Source organism: Rosa rugosa, chromosome 4 (assembly GCF_958449725.1).
Source record: "Rosa rugosa chromosome 4, drRosRugo1.1, whole genome shotgun sequence".
Lineage (NCBI taxonomy): Eukaryota > Viridiplantae > Streptophyta > Magnoliopsida > Rosales > Rosaceae > Rosa > Rosa rugosa.
This window is the reverse complement of record NC_084823.1, coordinates 2,745,363-2,765,602: the sequence shown is the minus strand read 5'-3', so window position 1 is coordinate 2,765,602 and position 20,240 is coordinate 2,745,363. Positions and strand designations below refer to the sequence as shown.

The 20,240-nt window shown below is 36.8% G+C and overlaps 2 protein-coding genes across 4 annotated transcripts; both read left to right on the top strand.

The window, feature by feature from the left end:
• Nucleotides 1–1,202: 1,202 nt before the first annotated feature.
• On the top strand, nt 1,203–4,610 carry LOC133745904 (tRNA (carboxymethyluridine(34)-5-O)-methyltransferase). 3 transcript variants are annotated; one of them, XR_009863862.1, is made up of 4 exons: nt 1,203–1,416; nt 2,030–3,141; nt 4,160–4,311; nt 4,402–4,610. XR_009863862.1 is itself a non-coding variant. In XM_062174067.1 (3 exons), the coding sequence occupies exons 1-3, from the start codon at nt 1,401–1,403 to the stop codon at nt 4,245–4,247; spliced, it is 1,086 nt and encodes a 361-aa protein (XP_062030051.1). In that variant the 5' UTR covers nt 1,203–1,400; the 3' UTR covers nt 4,248–4,610. The 3 variants fall into 3 exon arrangements, 2 of the variants coding, with proteins under 2 accessions (XP_062030051.1, XP_062030050.1); XM_062174067.1 differs by having other exon boundaries at nt 2,160–3,141; nt 4,160–4,610; XM_062174066.1 differs by having other exon boundaries at nt 4,160–4,610.
• A 5,992-nt stretch (nt 4,611–10,602) lies between these two features.
• LOC133742820 (uncharacterized mitochondrial protein AtMg00810-like) lies at nt 10,603–11,190 on the top strand. The gene has a single exon (XM_062170499.1). The coding sequence runs from the start codon at nt 10,603–10,605 to the stop codon at nt 11,188–11,190; it is 588 nt and encodes a 195-aa protein (XP_062026483.1).
• Nucleotides 11,191–20,240: the final 9,050 nt, after the last annotated feature.

Below are 20,240 nucleotides of genomic sequence, written 5' to 3'. Positions count from 1 at the left end.
CCTTCCTCTGGTGGATGTCTGATTGGTGGCTGGATTTTATCCACGGGGAGCCGGGCTGGGCCATATTTTTGTTGGATTTGCTGGTTGGGGGAACTCTTCAAAATCTTCATCTTTGGTTTATGGTGTATACTACTGTATACATCAATGTTTTCTTGGCGATATGTGGGCGGTGCGAACTGCGAACTGCGAAGAAGCCTGCCGTTTAATTGCTCAGCGGGGATCAGGCGAGCGCACAGATGGATATTATTATTTTATTTTATTTTAAATTTTATTATATAACATATAAATTAGGCCTGGGTATAATGCATCGGAAATGCGGTACCGCACCAGAAAAAGTGGTTCAGAAACCGAAGGGAAACAAAACAGTGACGTTTTGATACCAAACTGCACCGACCCGCATGAATACTTTGTGAATTCGGGTCCCCGGTCGTGCACCGCCCGATTTAAACCGCACCAACCCGCATTTTTTTTTTTGTATTATTTGTAATATATCTTCTTTTTCTGATTGACTACCTACAAATTAAAATTTATTTTTTTAGTATTTGATTCATAAAAAATATTTTAAACATTTTTTTTAAGCTAGTCACACCTAAGCATCGCTTAAATTAGTCGAGCTGGTTGGGCATCGTCTAACACCTAGGCTACGCCTAGAGAAATTTTTAAAAGAAAGGGAGAATTCCATAAATGATCACTCAACTATGACTCATTCGACACTTTGGTCACTGAAGTTTCAAGTATATCACTTTAGTCACTCAACTATTACACTGTCAATTACTTTAGTCACCCAAGGAGTATTTTTTCTCACTTTAATCACTTCTCCCAATCATCCTAATACATATTTCTCAATTTTCCACAATTGGTTGGATGAAAATATCATTAATATTATGGCAAATAACTTTTTTGTAATGAAAAAATACTCTTTGGGTGACTAAAGTGATTGACAGTGTAATAGTTGAGTGACCAAAGTGATATATTTGAAACTTCAGTGACCAAAGTGATATATTTGAAACTTCAGTGGCCAAAGTGTCGAATGAGTCATAGTTGAGTAACCATTTGTGAAATTTTTACTAAAAGAAAATATTGCTTATACACAACCACCACATGTGATCAAGTTGGTAAGAGCCTCCGGTGTGTGGAACCCTCACAATTTTTAAAATTTAACCAAAAACCCTCTTAACATATATAACAACAAAAAAACTCTAGACACCGTCAAGCAAGAGAGAGAGCCACCACATGACACAGGAGCTTATTGATTCCATATCTCTCGTCAGTTTCTCAACCTTGTCAGTTTCTCCCTCTCTACCTCTGCAAAAAAAACCCTAACCCTAATTCAACCGCAGTCACAAGGCAACCAAACCAGGAAAACCAGTTCATTGCTTTTAACCCTTACCGCCACACTCATGTCTGCTGGATCAGGTCAGCTTCTCTCTCTACTCAAATGCGTATAATTTGTATGTATGGAGTTTATTTTACCTGAATCTCATTCTGGTTATTGTATTTGTATGCAACTCTGTTTGAATCTAATAGTAAACACTGAATTTGGTTGTGGAAACCTGGGATTGTGATTGGAGTTGCCAATGGACCAATGTGACCTCCCAAAGTTTGAAGCTTTGAGGGAAATTAGGACAAGCACAATCACACACATGACCCATTTTACTCTTCAATGAAGATGAACAATATTAACAGGAAAAGTAGAGGCAAAGAATCAAAGATTGGAACTTTATTGACCAAAATGCATAGGCATTCGGATTTCTATGTGTCGATTGTATTTGTGCAAATACTGGAGTTTGCAATAACCCAAAGTGAGAAGCTTTATGTGTAGGCAGTTTACTCTACAATGAATAAGAACTATCTTAACACAGCAAATAAAAGGCAAAGATTGAAACTTTATTGACCAAAATGCGTAGGCATTAGGATTTCTATGTGTCGATGGCGGCCATTTTGTATTTGTCAATGACCACATTGCATGTGCCTGAAAAACTTGTATATCTTTGAAGTTGTGATCTCATTAGCCTTGGTCAATTTACAGGTTATTTCTGATGAGATATCAGTGTTCTGGGTGATGTTTTGTGATGCTCTGAGAGCAAGTAGATCCTTTTATTTGTCAAGGGAGGCCTTGCATCTTCCAACTGTAATAATTGGTCGTGTTTGTCATTCAGGAATCTTCCGTACAATGAGAGAAGTCAAGGTAAAAGGTGTTTCGGGGTTGTGTACTCTTGATTCTGATAATGAATCGCAAATCCTACAATCTGAATCGGCTAGTGTCAGCCAGAGATGTTCATCTCCAAATGTGCAGTCCACGCCTGAAATAGAAAAGAAGTATGTCCATCATGTTTATGATGCTATCGCACCCCATTTCAGTTCCACCCGGTTTGCTAAGTGGCCAAAAGTAGCCAATTTTTTATCTTCCTTACCTGCAGGAACTCTTGTGCTCGATGCAGGATGTGGAAATGGGAAGTACTTGGGATTTAATCCCAATTGTTTTTCCATAGGGTGTGACATAAGTGCTCCTCTTATCAAAATTTGTGCAGATAGAGGGCATGAAGTTTTGGTTGCAGATGCTCTAGTTCTACCCTATAGAACTGGTTTTGGTGATGCAGCTATCTCTATAGCTGTATTACATCATCTGAGTACAGAGAGCAGGAGGAAAAAAGCAATCGAAGAGTTAGTCCGAGTTGTGAAAAAGGGTGGTCTAGTTCTAATAACAGTTTGGGCTGTGGAACAAGAAGATAAAGCATTAGTTTCTAAATGGACCCCACTCACCGAAAAGTATGGAGAAGAGTGGATAGGACCTGGTAGTCCTCGTGTGCGTAGTCCGTCGTCCCGCACATTGGAAAGCATTCCAGAAACAGAGGATAGAATTTTGGGAGAGAGTGTGAAACATTCCAACCAGAGTTCTGTGCAGACTTTGCAACAAATGCGCTCTCAAAATGAAGGTAAAACAAGGGCTTCAGATGATATAAAGAATACAAATAATCAACAAGAATATTTCGTCCCCTGGCACTTGCCATATCATCGTGCTGAAATAAATGGTGCTTCGGCTTGTGCTGTTGCAAATGGCCTTGCAAAGAAAGATGATAAGAAGGGTGCTGTAGTGTACAACAGATATTACCATGTTTTTAGTGAAGGCGAGCTTGAAAGGTAACACGTCATTTTCATTAAAGTTTTTTTGTTTCAATATACATTTTATGTTTGCATTGTTTCCAATTAGTTGCTTTATGAAATTAAGTCTCATTTTCTCATGCTGCTCTGGTTGTGCTCTGTTCTATCTGGCTTGCTGAAATTGAAACAACAATACTAGCAGAAAAGATACCACTCTCACAGTGGGAAAATTCATCTTTTAAATGTCTAGGGCCTATTAGGATTGAAATTTATGAATTTTATTACATGGTTTTCTTATAACAATTGGATCATTAAGAAATTGAAATTTAAGGACGTGTTGAAGTAATTGATGTGCCCCTGCAGAAGAGTAACTCCTAGGAATCAAGTGATGTTCCTTTTTTCTTTTCTTTTTTCTCTCCTAGTAATTCATTAATTAAAGGTGCTCATAATTTAGAAACAGTTAATCATACAATAAAAGAAGCCAGTTCTACAAGCAATGAGTATGAGCAGAAGCCCACTAGTGCTAGGATAAGAAGCCCAATAAATGATGGTTGGCCAGCCTCTAAGTTAGAGAAAAATTCTATTGATGGTAGTGACCAAAGAAGTACTTGTTTCAGTTATCTTCTAAGTTCTATCCTACTTCTCCTTTGCTTTGTTGAGGCAACTTTTTTGTTTCTAAATTCTAATTGGAGTTAAAATATCTGCTGATGGATCCTTGATATTGTTATCAAATAATGTTAAGGGTACATTCCCTACCTTTGAGGATGGGAGAGTTTAAGAGATATTAGTTTCCGACCTACAGTTTAGGTTTGAGAGGAAAAGGCTAATCCCCATCGTCATATATCATTTGAATGAAAAAAAATAACTAAATAATGTAACTGCCCACAGAGTAGCTTGGATACTTTTGATTACTTAGGAAAGCAAGCAGGACAAAAACATTTCTTCTCCTTATAAGAAACAAAAACATTACATGTGCATTTAATTTTTGTCGCCACAGTTTCTAGTACTCCAGAAAGTTGCTTATATCCAAGACATTGTTTTTTGCTGAACCATGCAGGCTGGTATCTGGTATGGATGATGCTGTAATTGTTGATCGATTTTTTGACAAATCCAACTGGTGTATTGTCCTTGAGAAAACATTATGAAAATGCAAAATATATGATCCGGTGGCTTTAAGTTAACCATAAGCGTGCAGCATGGAACAGCAAGGTAAGGCAGTGAGCAGACTACGTTTATTTTTCAACTTGTTTCCAATGTGCTATGAAACTGGTTTGTAATGAGGAATTGTTTTTGAATTAGACAAGCTTTTATTAGAGGTGGTCGACTGCTCTTTTGGTGGATCTAGTTCTGTGCGCATGGAAGTATGCATTACTTTGATTTATTGCTTGTTTGGTGTGTCATTAAATACTTTCTGTAAGCCTCATTATATACAATGTCATTGGTGCCTTCTCTGCTCCTATATGACAAGACTTAATAATAGTTCCCCAGTGATCAGTTTTTAATTTGCATTTGGAGCCTACCAAAGTGCACTTGGGGTTGTTGGCATGTCTTCTTGAAAATATATCCTTTCAAGTGTGTGGCTTCAAAAGCTTTCAGTTACTATTCCAGTGCTTGGTTGTTAAAGAAACAGAATTAAATTAGCGTTATTGACAACTAAGCCGTTCCCTGTAACCTAGTTCTTGATATTTGTTAATATTTGGACCCATTTTGAACTACATTTCTTTCTAGCAAGTGAGATTTTGCTATGTAATCTGCCACATTACTTGGTGACATATATTAGCATGAGTTGGAATTTGCTGGCAAAAGCCTTTGAACTTTGACTTGTGGGCATAGAGATGTTTAGGAAGAGAGAGGAAAAGTGAGTTCAAGTAGAGTTAATGCTTATTTGGAAGATGGTCCATGTAGGGCTAGTCTAGTCTGAATGTCTGGCCCTGTTTAGCTGTTTTGCACAAAACTAGCTACAGGATTGGATGATGGTATCTACATCTTCAGTCAATACGTGTCAGATTACCAGGTCTTGGATGCAAGTGAACTAGAGTGGTGTGACTGTGTGAGCTACCAATATGGAGAGGGATCCCATATTGGTAAAGTAATATGGGAGGTGATTCAACCTCCAGCTTTTAATGTTAAAGTAATAGGCTATCCTAATTTTTGTCGCAAGTCATGTGTTTGTGTATGCCTTAATTTTAACTCTAATAAAGCTAATAGAGTTAAAGCACTCTTGCCTCATGTCAAAGCAGCATTGCATTATTACCATGATCCACAAATAATATTTTGAACCCATGCGACCAAATGCTAGTTGGATGGTCTCAAACCACCTGAAACCATTTTTCAATATATCTTGATTTCCTGACTCGATAATTTTTCCTTTTTGCTGGAAAAAAATTATGAATAATTTTGGGAGATGAGCTTTATTCTGAAATTCAAGACCTAGTATCCCCTCTTGAGATGGCCAGAGACTGCCATAGCCATAGTTTAAAGAAATTGGGAGTGGGACTGCAAATTTGACCACATCAGTGATCAATAGCTTAAATTTCATCATTCTTATCACCCCAAAAATCCAGTCACCCCAAATGAATGAAGTCTTTTAACTAAAGGAAGAAGCATGAAATGTTGGTTGTCCCATGATACAAAAGTGGTGATGTACCATTCACATTTATCAGCAATCGGCGGTATGTTCACCTTCAAAGCCTACAAGCCCAGCTCGATTTGGTCACGAATTCACGTGATCTATAGTGAACTCATCTTCCTCCATCCTCGACCCCTCTTTGCTTTCGGCCTGGACTACGTGCATGGATGCTTCCGGAAGGTGGTTATGCCTGGAAATGCAGGCAGAAAAGCAATGATTTAGCAGCGTGAAATGAACAAGAAATAAAAATCCACAGAACTTGGCACTATTTCAAAGCTGAATGTAAAATTAGTATACGCGACCATTGGTAAGCAAGCCTACTGATCTCCAAATGATCGAAGTAGCTATCATTTACCACGCATCTTTCAGAATAGATCGTGAGCTGTAATGAATATGTTGCCATGTTGGTAGTAACAAAGCATTTCTTCTTCTTTTAAATGTTACTGTGACTGGAAACCAGATAATTAATCAGGGTATAGAAACAACAAAAAATGAAACAGAAGCACTCCATTAAACTTGATTCACAACCATAAAACAACAATTCAATGTCATTAAATTACTGGAACAAAAAGAGTAAGGAGACACAAATAACAGAGAATGAAGGGTCACCTCAAGAACGCACTCAGAGCAGAATTGGTGCTTACATTTTGTTGCAACTTACAACAGGATCAATAAAATGTTACAGACAAGGAGCCATGTCATCATAGATCAGTGGTGCTTGGTTTCTCTGCTTCGCACAACTCATCCACCACCAAAATGGGAAGTGCTATCATCATGCACTTTGCACAAAACTGTATTGAAAGAGTTAACAAGAAATTTTCAATCGGATTTCGAGATTTTCCTGCTAATGATAATTTCCAAGGTTTTGAGTCCTCATCTTTGTCATCTTTAAAGCATTTAATAAGAATTAAAACTATGATGTATCATCATACATGTTGAACGGGTATTGGTGAGGGAGAATATTGGAAATAGAGATTTACCATGTCTTGGGGTTACTTACCACCATACCTTGTGTTAGGTTGAGTGGTGATTAACACCATGCTTAGTTGGTATATACTGTTGATGTAACTAGTCAATGTATAGGGAATGGTCATTAGGTGTGCTGTATGGTGATAGGTATGGGCTTGGTTGGAGAAGGTGTGTTGTACCTCTCCCTATATATTTGTAATCTTACTACTTGAATTGATATAGAAAAATCATCTTAACCATTTCTTCATGGTATCAGAGCAGAATCCATTTCTAGCCTGATTTTTTTCTTTGTCTGAAAAATGGCTGAGGGAGAGAGCTCCATTTCCTCTTCCTCTACACCCAGAATTTCTGAGGGTGATTTAAACCCTAACCAACGTCTATGTTCAGTGTTACTCAATGAGTTCAACTATATATCTTGGTCAAGAGCGATCATTCTTGCTCTTGGAGGAAGATCCAAGCTCGGTTATATTAATGGTGACATCCAAATCCCACCACCTCTATATGCTGATTATGAAGCATGGCTCAGTAAAGATCAGCTAGTTATGTCATGGTTACTAAATTCTATGGAGCCATCTGTTGCTGCCATCTTTAGCTATTCTTAGTCTTCTCAGCATATTTGGAAAGCTGTGAAAGAGATGTATGGTAACCAAAATAATTGTGCCAGAGTCTTTCAACTTCAAAGAGACATCACCAGTCTCAAGCAAGGAGCAAACTCTTTTGTTCACCATCTCGACAATATGAAAAGCATGTGGAATGAGGTAAACATCTACAGACCTCACACCACAGATGCAGCCATTCTGCAAAAAAGGGTTGAAGAAGATAAAGTGTTCCAACTCCTAGCTAGTTTAGGACCTGAGTATGAAGATCTTCGCAGCCATATACTCATGAGTCCTGAACTACCATCCTTGATCAGCATCTGCTCCACCATTCAGCGTGAAGAGACTAGGAGGAAGGTCATGAATGAAGATTCAAAGACATCAGTATCTGAAGCTAGAGCCTTGGCAAGTGATCTTAAGCTAGCTGAGAAGAAACCTTACAGAGGTAAACGTCCTGATCTCCACTGTACTTATTGTGATCATCCTGGACATCTCAGAGATAGGTGTTGGATACTGCATCCTGAACTCAAACCCAAATTTAAGAAACAAGCTAGAGATACTAAGTCCTTTCCAAAAAATTATGGCCACAAGGCAAATCATGTTGCTTCTTCCATTGAGGGATTACTAAACTTCACTGCAAATCCAGCTGCATTGATAAATGAATTTGCAGCTTACCTCCAACAGAAGAAAGGAAATGAAAAGGAGTCTGTTTCTGAAGATTCAACAGCTTTACTTGGAAAATTTGCTGGTTTCCTAGCAGAAGCAGATGGAATAACTCAACAGGATATGCCAGGTATCTTAAAAGCTTTCTCTACAGCCTTACATGCAAGTAGTATAAATGATTTTTGGATAATAGATTCGGGTGCCACTGATCACATGACAAATCAAAACTCTAAGCTTCAAAACTTTGAAAAATTGTCAACTCCTTCTCATGTTTCTGTTGCAAATGGTAGAGGTGTGCCAGTTTTAGGAAAAGGGAAAATAAACATTCTTTCAGAAACCATTAAGTCTATCGCTTTGTATGGTACCATCCTTCCCTTTCAAATTAATGTCAGTTGGAAGGATTACCAATTCCCTAAAATGCCTTGCCATTTTTTATCCTGACAAGGTTGTTTTCCAGGATCTTGCCACCAAGAAGCAGATTGGTGAAGGTTTTTATCTCAATGGACTGTACTACCTCTCAAAGAATTTTAGAGTTCCCAAAGTATCCCAAGCTAATCTTAGTGTAGCTCAAGAACATCAACTATGGCATCAGCGTTTGGCTCATCCCTCAGAACACGTTTTGTCTTCTGTATTTCCAAATCTGTGTAAAGAAACTTTTGAATGTGAAATATGCCATCTAGCTAAGTCTACTAGCTAGACTTCCTTTTAGTTCATCTGTATCTCGAGCTAGCAAACCTTTTGAAATTGTACACTCTGATATTTGGGGACCAGCTCCTCTAGATTCTTTTGATGGTTATAAGTACTTTATTACCTTTGTTGATGATTTTCCTCGTATCACTTGGTTATATCTTCTGAAGCTTAAGAGTGATCTAGTGTCTGTCTTCAAAGATTTTCACAATCTTGTCACAACACTGTTCTCAACCAAAATCCACACTCTCAGATCAGATAATAGCACCGAATATATGTCCAAAATCATGTCACAATTCCTGAGCACAAATGGCATCTTACACTAGACGAGTTGTGTAGGAACACCACAACAGAATGGGATTGCTGAGAGAAAAAATAGGGACCTCCTTGAAAAAACAAGATCAATAATGTTTCAAATGAATGTCCCTAAGAGATTCTGGTCTCAAGGAGTACTCACTGCCGCATATCTCATAAATAGATTGCCAAGTAGAGTCCTTAGTTTCAAATCACCCTATGAAGTTTTGAAAGGAAGAAAACTTGACATTACACACCTAAAAGTCTTTGGTTGTGTCTGTTATGTGCATGTACAATCTGTTCACAGGGATAAATTAGATCCCAAGGCTGCAAAATGTATTTTTTTGGGATATTCATCAACTCAGAAGGGATATAAGTGGTTTGATCCAAACACGAAAAAACTGTCTGTATCAAGGGATGTTCGATTTGTTGAAAATCTTCCTTTTTTCAGTACTCCTGATTCTTCTCCTCAGGGGGAGTTCTTTCTTGATTTCCTCTCTTTGCCAATTCTTGGATCAACCTTAGAGGACAGAAGAACACATCAGTTGGAATTTCCAAGAGATGATGTTACGACACAATAAATGGGAACAGACCTTACTGCTCCAGATGTACCAAATACACCATCTGCTCCAGAAACTCACTCTTCTCCTGCTCAAGACAATGGTGACCATCAAAATGATGTCCTTGATGACCTAGAAGAAGTTAGTCCAGAACCAGGACCAGCTATTCCAATATCAAGAAGGTATCCTACTCGAACTAGGAGACCTCCACTCAAGCTGCAAGATTACAAAGTGTACACCACTAAGTATCTCCTGGAGAACTTTGTGTCGTACAACAAGATCTCAAAGGGACATGCTGCTTTCCTCTTAGAAATTTCTAATGCATCTGAACCAAAAAGCTATCAAGAAGCTAGACAACAAAGTGTCTGGACCGCTGCTATGAAAGAAGAATTGAAAGCTTTGGATGAAAATCAAACTTGGAGTGTAGTCAAACTTCCTGAAGGAAAAAAAGTGGTAGGCAGCAAATGGATCTTCAAAACAAAGTTCAAGTCAAATGGAGAAATTGAAAGACACAAAGCTCGATTGGTAGCAAGAGGATTCACACAGACCTTTGGTGTTGACTATAAGGAGACATTTGCTCCAGTTGCCAAGATGAACACAGTTCGGGTTCTCCTATCTATTGCAGTCAATAATGCTTGGCCATTATATCAGATGGATGTTAAAAATGCTTTTCTTGGAGATCTTGAAGAAGAGGTCTATATGCAGCTCCCTCCAGGCCATCCCTAAGAAGGTGATCCGAGTTTGGTGTGTAGACTACACAAATCCTTGTATGGATTAAAACAGTCTCCTCGAGCTTGGTACTCTAAGCTTAGCTCTGTCTTGGAGGTAAATGGTTTTAGAAGAAGTAGTGCAGACTCATCTATGTTTGTTCGAAGTGGTAGTTCGGGGAGATTAGTGGTACTTGTCTATGTTGATGATCTTATCATTACAGGAGAGAATGAAGAAGAGATCAACACTCTTAAAAAATCCTTGCATCTTAAATTTGCCATTAAGGATTTGGGAGTGTTGAAGTACTTTCTTGGTATTGAAATGGCCACATCTTCCAAGGGGCTATTTCTCAATCAAAGAAAGTATAATGGATCTTCTGGAAGAAACTGAGATGATGGACAACAAGCCTTGTGCCACACCTCTTGAGAGCAAATTGAAACTCAAACTGGAAGGTGACAATCTCAGTAATATAGGTGAGTATCAAAGACTTGTTGGGAAGTTGATCTACCTCACCATTACAAGACCAGACATTACTTTTGCAGTAAGTTTGGTCAGTCAATTTATGCATGCACCTACTAAATCACATCTGCAGATTGTCAAAAGAATTCTCAGATATCTCAAGGGTTCCATTGGAAGGGGAATTCTCATGCAGAATAACCATCAAACAAAGATAATGGGGTACTCTGATGCAGATTGGGCAGGAAATGCCTGTGATAGGAAGTCTACCACTGGTTATTGCACTTTTGTTGGTGGAAATTTAGTGTATTGGAAGAGCAAGAAACAGACTGTCATTGCTCGATCGAGTGCTGAGGCTGAATACAGGGCTATGGCTTCTACTGCTTGTGAGTTGATATGGTTGAAATATCTTCTATCCGATTTAGGAATCAACCATGATCAACCTATTCCTATGTTTTGTGACAATCAAGCACCAAACATATCCAGGCCCGGCCCTGAGAAATTCAAGGCCCGGGGCGAAAAATAAAATTGGGCCCTTTATATAAAAAAAAAATTAAAAATATTTTATATTGATAAAAAAAATATGATACAATGGGGGGACATAAAACCAATACCTCAAAAAATAAACATTACATCACTTTATATCAATCAAATCTCATCTAAAATGATTTCGTCAACTTTTATATATTGTAAACAATTGCCCATCAATGCATACTTTGGGGCCCAAACATCGCACTCTTGCTGTTCATTTTCTCATATTCCTAACAGAAATACTTTTTTTTTTTTTTACCCATCTACTGCTTGAATTTGGGCCCTAGGCCGTCACCCTTCAAAACTTGGGCCCTGGGCTATTGCCCTGCCTGCCCTGGGCCAGGGCCGGGCCTGAACATATCGAGGTAGATTGCCACTATGTTAGATCTCAAGTTCAGAACAAGGTGATTGATACTGTTTACACTCGAAGCCATGTTCAACTTGCAGACATCTTCACAAAATCACTTTCTTCCGCACAGTTTCTCAGATTGCTTTCCAAGCTTGGATCCATCAATCTTTTGGATCCAGCTTGAGGGGGAGTATTGGAAATAGAGATTTACCATATCTTGGGGTTACTTACCACCATACCTTGTGTTAGGTTGAGTGGTGATTAACACCATGCTTAGTTGGTATATACTGTTGATGTAACTAGTCAATGTATAGGGAATGGTCATTAGGTGTGTTGTATGGTGATAGGTATGGGCTTGGTTGGAGAAGGTGTGTTGTACCTCTCCCTATACATTTGTAATCTTACTACTTGAATTGATATAGAAAAATCATCTTACTACTTGAATTGATATAGAAAAATCATCTTAACCATTTCTTCAGAGAACAAAAGAAATCATATTATAACCTAAATCTAAGTCCATACATTATTTGCAAATTATATGAATGAGGGTTATTTGAGGAACTTGATTGGGGTTAATGAGTAAATTTAGTATTTGAAAATTTGATAGGAGGTGTAAAAAGCATAGGAGGTCAAGTGAGTAAATTTGGAGGTTCGAATAGAAACACTCTCAAAAGAATGATCGACAAAAGGCAACACAGCCCTGTACATTCATACATACATACATACATACATAGAGAGAGAGAGAGAGAGAGAGAGAGAGAGAGAGAGAGAGAGAGAGAGAGAGAGAGTTCAGTGATGATCCTGTACGTCTAACATTAAAAATACAAAACCGACCTGAAAATCAGCTCCTAAGTCCCAAACATATGTAGAGCTTTTCTATTTTGGTAAGTAAACACCTACTTCTATGTAATAAAAGTTGATACCAAAACCAAAGGGAGGACAGGTAAAACTAGGAATTTGCCGTCAAATCCATGAACTAAAGAGAAATAAAAGAAACAGCAACAAAAACCTTCTCAAAGCTTAGAGACGTTGTGATTCATCCATCATGCATGCCTAAATGAATATCAGCAACACCAAACTGATTCAGGGTTTGGTGCATTTTACAAATGTCTTAGATAAGATTTAGCGACCTCATAATGGCAAAAAAGTCGAACAAAATAAGCTTCGACAATTGCTTGGAATTTCAACTCTTTTTCGTCCAGTACTGGTAAAACCAGACTGAGTTTTCAAATTTTTCCTTTTTTTTTTTTTTTGAAATTATGTGCATGGGGTACTATGTGATGCAGATCAAAGTTTTTGAACTCTTATAAAAGTAACGAAAAGCGCTGAACTTTGAAATTACTCCACTTGGTGCTCCAGTGTCCGTTTGAAGTTCATAATATCACAAAAAATAAATAAATGGCAGACTGGTTGAGAATGCTGCAGAATGCAATTGTAAAATCCAAGGAAAGACTGGTCGTCGTGAAGTTCATTGCCCGTATATAGAATATCCTTTGGTGGCTATATAAACATCTTTTTCATTGTATTAAGTTTTTATGGTTATTAGATAGAAGGGTAGAGATTTCTCACCAACCCATCAACTTGGTATTCTCTGAGAAAATCAATGAGGCATCACCCCCAACAAGCGAATTAGTAACTTTCATGCATTTTCCCAACGAGCAAATCGATCAGTTGGCTTAGCATGGTCGAGACTGATTCAATTCGATGTTGGGAGGGGACCAAACCAACCAATACACCGATCGATGTTACCTACACAACATAAAGTGTGAGAGCTTTAATTGTACGTAATGCTTTTCGTAGTCCATTTCAGGTACCAATCAAAAGGAAATGACCCCATATCAAGTGTTCTTGTTGTTGGGGTAAACCATGATCCACTCTCTCTCTTTTAGGAACGCAAGCATTACGCATCTCTCTCTCTCTCTCTCTCTCTCTCTCTCTCTCTCTTAGTCTCTCTCTCTCTCTCTCTCTCTCTCTCTCTCTCTCTACATAATATCAATTTTATAAGTGAACAAGTGAAATTTTTATCCCAAAATGCTTCGGTTCTATTAGGAATAATACGATTACTTTTATTTTTATGTTATTGTGTCTCATTGTTATCGATGTGAGACCTATATGTCATTCTCTACATTTTTGATCTATTTGTATCGAATCACACAATGCCAATAATTTTTCTTTGCATGCATGCAGCTGAAAGTTTAACCATAAGCATGCAGCCTGGAACAACTAGCAGCGAGGTTATTCAGTGAGCAGAATGATCGATCGAGTCTATTATTTAAACTCAACTTCTTTCCAATGTGCTATGCAAAACTGCTTGGCGGCCGGGCTTTAATCTATGATGGGGATGAAATCTGCTGTCCCAAAAACCCTCTCCCAACACTATCCCCATGTTTTGATTGGCTTAGAATGATTAAAAAAATCATTATCTTAATCTTTCTTTCATTTTCTAATTTTAATGGACCAATCAGAATATGGAGACAGGCTTGGCACATGGTTTTTGGGAACAGCAGATTTCATCCCATCTATGATGTGGATATATATTAATTGGTTTTAAAACTAGATCGACAAGCTTTCAATATTAGAGGTACTTGCACATGGAAGCATGCTTCAAAACGTTTATTTTGATTTATCTCTTGTTGGGGTGTCATTAAATTCCTTCTGTAAGCCTCATCACACCACAATAAGAAGGTCTACCAACTATTAGTACCTTCTCCTCTTCCCTTCTCATGACGTTGGTGGCGGGGCCGACCCAACCCAAGTGCCTTCCTTTGTCATGGGGTTTGTGTCACGTCGTCTACCTTTTCTAAAACATAACTCTAACAGCTTCTTTATATGTATTCCTCTAGTTTGATCGAGAGATGTCGTTTTATTAATGGAAACTGATTTCGTTTTCCTTCAAAAAAAAAAAAAAAAAAAAACTATCAAGTCACTGTATGACGTTTATGTCTTATTCATATTCTTTATCAGTATTATCTATATTCTCAATTATTCGATATAAAACTATAGATGCATTATGTTGGTACATAAAACGAATATACAAAAAAAAAAAAAAAAAAAAAGTAAGCTATACGTGCATGTATATTCGACTTTCTTTCATTCAACCAATTCCGATATAGGGAGATAAGTACTAGAACTCGATGATGGATGTTCTAAACAAATAATGCTAAAAATCCCACATTAAGTGTTAGCTCGTTGGAGTGTACCATCGTATAATATTTGAACACATAAAATATGGTCACATACAACTTGTATCCAATTTTCTATTCAATCAAATCCAAACACATTTCAGATTTGGTGGTAGTGTGGTGGGATGAAATCACTTGTCCTAGAGAGAGATTTAGTCTGAAGGTGTTAATGAAGATAAGAATTCCTGCAGAGATTAGAGAAATGATAAAAAAAGGAGAAGTTAAATCTAAAAAAGAGACAGGCTTAAGACAGAAAAATTGAGGACAGGTGATTTCATCCCGTAGTGTGATACAGAGTACAATAACTTCGAACTTTTCAATGCACTAAATTCACACACGTATGCCCTCTTAATGAATGATAACTTTTCTGGTCATGGACAGGCGGACAGCTATCATATATCCACAGCCTTACACAAATATATATACATCAGGTATGCACTGTTCATACCAAGAACAATTAATGTATTGTTTTGTATATGAGATTTAATTTGTTACATTCATAATCATAACGTACTCCATACATTTTGTGCAATTTTTTCTTTCCAAGAGAATTACTTACTTTGCTGATTCCTAATTTAATTTTCTAGTTGGATGTTGAGAACTTCAGATGGAACCGTCCTCATAATTACGAAAAAGAATATGGCACAAGTTGGATAATTATGTTGATGACGATTTGGAATCTGATATCAACCCCACATGTTATCTCAAGGATTTTTGATGAAATTTTAATCAAAAACAACATTTCAAGGATATGTTTCTATTTCTGGTTCATTTGGTGATACAAACAATTACAATTTAGGGGAGCCCTTCTAATGAGGATTAGTTGAGGACTTTTGTATTAAACTCACTTTTCAATCACATTTCTGCAAATCAACTATTACATGTTTAGATATTTATGTGTAGATCATTTATGTAATTTTTCAACCAAATTGAAAATCGTTAAAACATTCATAATCGTGATTTATCAGTTATGAACATGAAAAATTTGGTTCGTCAATTGATTTGATCTAGTTTGGTACCTTAATGATTAGCAATTTAGAAGAAAATTTTCAAAAGTGATCTACTCATGCATACATAAACGTCTAATGATTGATTTGACGTAATGTAATCGAAAAGTAGGTCTCCCAAACCGTTGATTAAAAAGTCTTCAACTAGTCCTCATTTTAATGCTCCTCATTAGAATGGCTCCCTACAATCCTATTTGAGAGTCAAAGCTAAAAATATGAGAACTTTTATTCATACATCATAAATTGGCATTTGGACCTCATAGAACTTTTAAAATTTGCACAAAACTTTCAATTTTGTCTTCTTCTTTTTTCTCCACATAATCTTTTTCCAATGGGTGGTTCTAGTTGGACCTCAAAATTTGCTCTTTTGACCTCCATTTTTTTCAATTGTTTTTTGATTTTGTCAACTTATATGAAAAGACAAATAAGGATAAAGAGAGAAAGAAAAAAACAAAGAGAGAAAATAAAAAAATAAAAAAAAATACTATTCTTACCTCCTCGACAAATCTCTTCAGTTTTTCTTTTCAATTTCAATGTATATTCTCCCTTCAATCTTTCATGCTTATATTTTTTCTTAATCAGATGTTAACAAAGTGTTTCACACTTTTTAGCTTAAATTGTCTCCAGGACATCGATCCTTTGCCGAGAATTGTACCAAACTGAGAGAGGAATGCATACGCTAAAGTTATACATACGTATTCTAGATACCAGAACCGTCTACAACAATACAAAGAGTGTTGTCATATTACTGTAGTTTTGGAGACTTTTACACTTGATGATTGAAATTTGAACATTTAATTAAATTGTTATTAAAGAATACAGGTAGACAAAACTACATAAATATCTCATAGAGCTTTACAGAAAAAGCCTTACAATTTATCTATTACAAAAGAAATGCAGCACCCAGTGTAATTAAATGTAAGCAAAATTCTTCTCCGCAAAGTTGAAGGCACTGAGACAGATGACAACTTTGTTTTAGAATTCAGCATAGACATGTAATGAAAATTTGCAAGAACAAAGAGTTTAAATAAAAATTTATAATATCACGGAGCATATGTTTAAACAAAAAAAAAAATAAGGCCTATAAACAAAGCTTTGGAGCATAGCTCAACATTGGCAAGCTACCATCGTACATACTGAGCCAATGAATTGTATGATTAACAAATGAAACCTAAACCCATGAGAAGCTGAAGTATTTAGTACTATTAGGCAATAATAGTATGATATCTCATAAGCTTGTAATGAAATCCATAAAGCTGTTGACCAAAACATAAACTTAACTACTTATGTATTTAACCATGCACTTTCCCTATATTTAATCATGGAAAATATGAAACCATTGAAATCTGACCAAATTAGGGTAGATGTACCCAAAAAAAAAGAAGCAAGAAAACACCAAGTTGATAGTTTCTGAGCACGAAAGTTGATTCCGTTCTCCAAGCAAAGCTGGAGATGAAAACAACAACGAATTGTTCATCAACTACGGAGGTTTTCACCAACACGCGCAAATAAGTAGACATATACAAACACAAGCAGTATTGAACTACTCAAAGATTAGAGAAATCACAATTTACAAGAATTCAAATTTAATTGAATTTGTTGGCCAAAATTCAAAATTTCAATTCAAAATTCAAAACTGAGAGATAGATGCAAACCTGTGTTCCTTGTAGCGATCAAAGGAGTCGCCGCTCCAGCCCTGAGTTTTATTAGCGGCCATAATTGAGAACAAAATCAAGCACCGCACCAACTCGCTAATCCTAAATCATACCGCCGCCATCTTCACCACATGGTCTCTCCTTGAGGGCCGCCTCGATCTTCAAACCTAAAACCCTTGAAATCATTCTTTTAGTGAATCCAAAGGGATTCCAGCAACATATCAATGATCAAGAACCAATCCTCTAAGTAATTTTGGTGGAGAAGAACTACCATGTGATTTTGATTCATTCTTCTTCTCGTGATTGAAGATACAGATAAAAGTAGAGTTCGATCGTTGTATCTCACGTTCAAGGGTATTTTGGTAACACTGTAGAGGTCTACTTAGCATTTCAAGTATTCTAAAAAGAAAATTAGAGGTGTGCTAAGTAGGGAATGTCTAAATAGCAAATTTTGAGGTCCAACTAGAATCACTATTTTCCAATACACATATACTAGTAATATCTTTTTTCTCATCACTTAAAATCCAAGTCATAGCCTTGACTTAAAAACCATTTACCTTGTAAGCTTGGATACTCTTATGAACTTCCTTCTATTTCTTAATAAATCATGCAATTTAAAATACCACAGGGGGACGATTATCAAAATCAATTTCCCTAAATCTAAAACAGCCTAGCAGCATAGTCTACTCTAGCCAAAAAAAAAAGAACCAGTATGAAAAGAAACTAAGATAACAATTAACGTCACTTCCATGAAGTCATGAAGTAATTAAGCCAAACTAGAAACAAAGAATAGGAAATAGAAATTGTTTTCCGATTATTATTTTCTCGATTCTTCTTCTCTATATTTTTTGTCATTTCTTCTATTTTGCAATCTTTAACATTCTACAAAATGAGGGAAGGGGAAGGAGTGAGAAGAGAAAGTGCAGATTTTATTTAATCTTTTTTTTTTTTTTTTTTCAGTTTTTGAGAAGGGCAATGTTGGATTTAAAAACATCCAAAAATGGTTGGAGGTCCAAATATCATTTTGAGAGGTATGAATAGAACTCTCCGACTAATTTATAAAAAAATATATATATAAAGGATTTTTGTCAGATTTCCCGACTGATAACTAATCACTGTAGTGCCACCATTTAGATAAGTTAAAAAAAGAAAGTGACGATAATTTAGTATTTCTGAAAAACATTTGTTTTGATTCACAGTTGGGCACATAGGCTGTCTTGCCAATGGTTTGGTTCGACAGGTCAACAGAAAATTAAGCAAGCTACAGAGTTCGTTATTTTAAATGTGATTGATCGGGACCGTTAACCGACCCGATTAATGAATATATAAAAAAAAAGAGGTTGCTTGAGATTTCTTCATCGTAAGTTCGTAACGGACAAACTCGATCGATCTATGATCAAGTGGTTAATTAACTACTGATGTAATGGGTCGATGACAATACGTACAGTCATAGTTGATGGAGCAACATAACCACACGCAAGAGTAAATAATGTACGTAGTAATAGCCTCTCTAATATAGCTCGGGCAGTTGCAACTCATTCATTACCAATTACAGTCTTGCCTTTTCAATTCTCTTCATCGATCGAGTAAAGAAACAGAAAGCACTCTGGCTGGTTCATTGTTTCTCTCTGGCCAACCAAATAAAACAGTGCTCCATTTCCTTTTCTACCTTAATTAGCTTGCATTTACATGCTTTGCATGCCCAATTGAGTTTGCTTCTTCTAGTTGTGTGGTTGTACTTGTAGCGAAGGCTATATATATATATATATATATATATATATATATATATCTGGTTATGATTGGTATTACTTCCGTGAAGGGTTTTGCCCCAATAGGTATTAGGCGGCTTTCTCGATCATGCACGTATTTGGAAGTAGGAACACCCATAACACTCTTTACTCTACCGGATCACTAGATAGGAGACCACACAGAGACGTGGAAGTCTGAGTAATCGATCCAAAAACCCTAGCAAGCTAGGTCTGACCTGAATTTTTATTTTGACCTAGCTAGCAACAATTTTAGCCAACTTCACATGCAATCTGCATTATTCATCTCTCTCTCTCTTTCTCTCTCTCTCTCTCTGAGCATGTATGTATTTGTCGCTTTGCCTAGCTACTTTAAAGCTAAGCCATAATATGATCCATCTACAAAAACTGTTGGTGCAGTGGAAACCAACCAAGAGTAATGACTGGTTCCAGAATTCAATGTTCGTAAATATGCAAACGATAGATCATCACCAGTCAATCTGTCTCAGAATTGGTTGAAAAATTACAGTCTTCTTATTTCCCACAAACTTAAAGAAAGACGTGCATTGCAAATTAACCTGAGCATTCAAACGCGCGCTATCCTGAGCCCTCTTGATTCTAAGTTTCTAACCATCCATTTTTTTTATTTTGAAAGGGTTTCTAACCATTCATTATGTAAGTATTCTTTGAAATCATTTGTTCGAATGATGAACCAATTAAAATAATTGTTTAGCTATTGTGATTATTAAATTTTTTTTTTTTTTGAATAAAGGGCTGGTGCGGCTGCCCTCAAGCCTTGATTAATGAAACTATCGAATACAAGGGGGGGACAATGAGCCTAAACCCCTGATTACAATAAGCATCTAGAGTATTTTCTGAAATAATATCAGAAATCTCTACAGGAGACTTGTATTCTAACAAGCACCAACTAGCAAAGAGTGCACAATTAGCTACTCCATTTGCTTTAACATAGCAGTGACATTGTGGAAAGATAACTCGATATGTAACCCGATTACAACATGGCATAAGTACCCGCTTTAGCACAGCTTTCCTACTATGTTGCCGTCGAAAAATAAATCCGACGACACTTAGTCTCACCCTGCCACT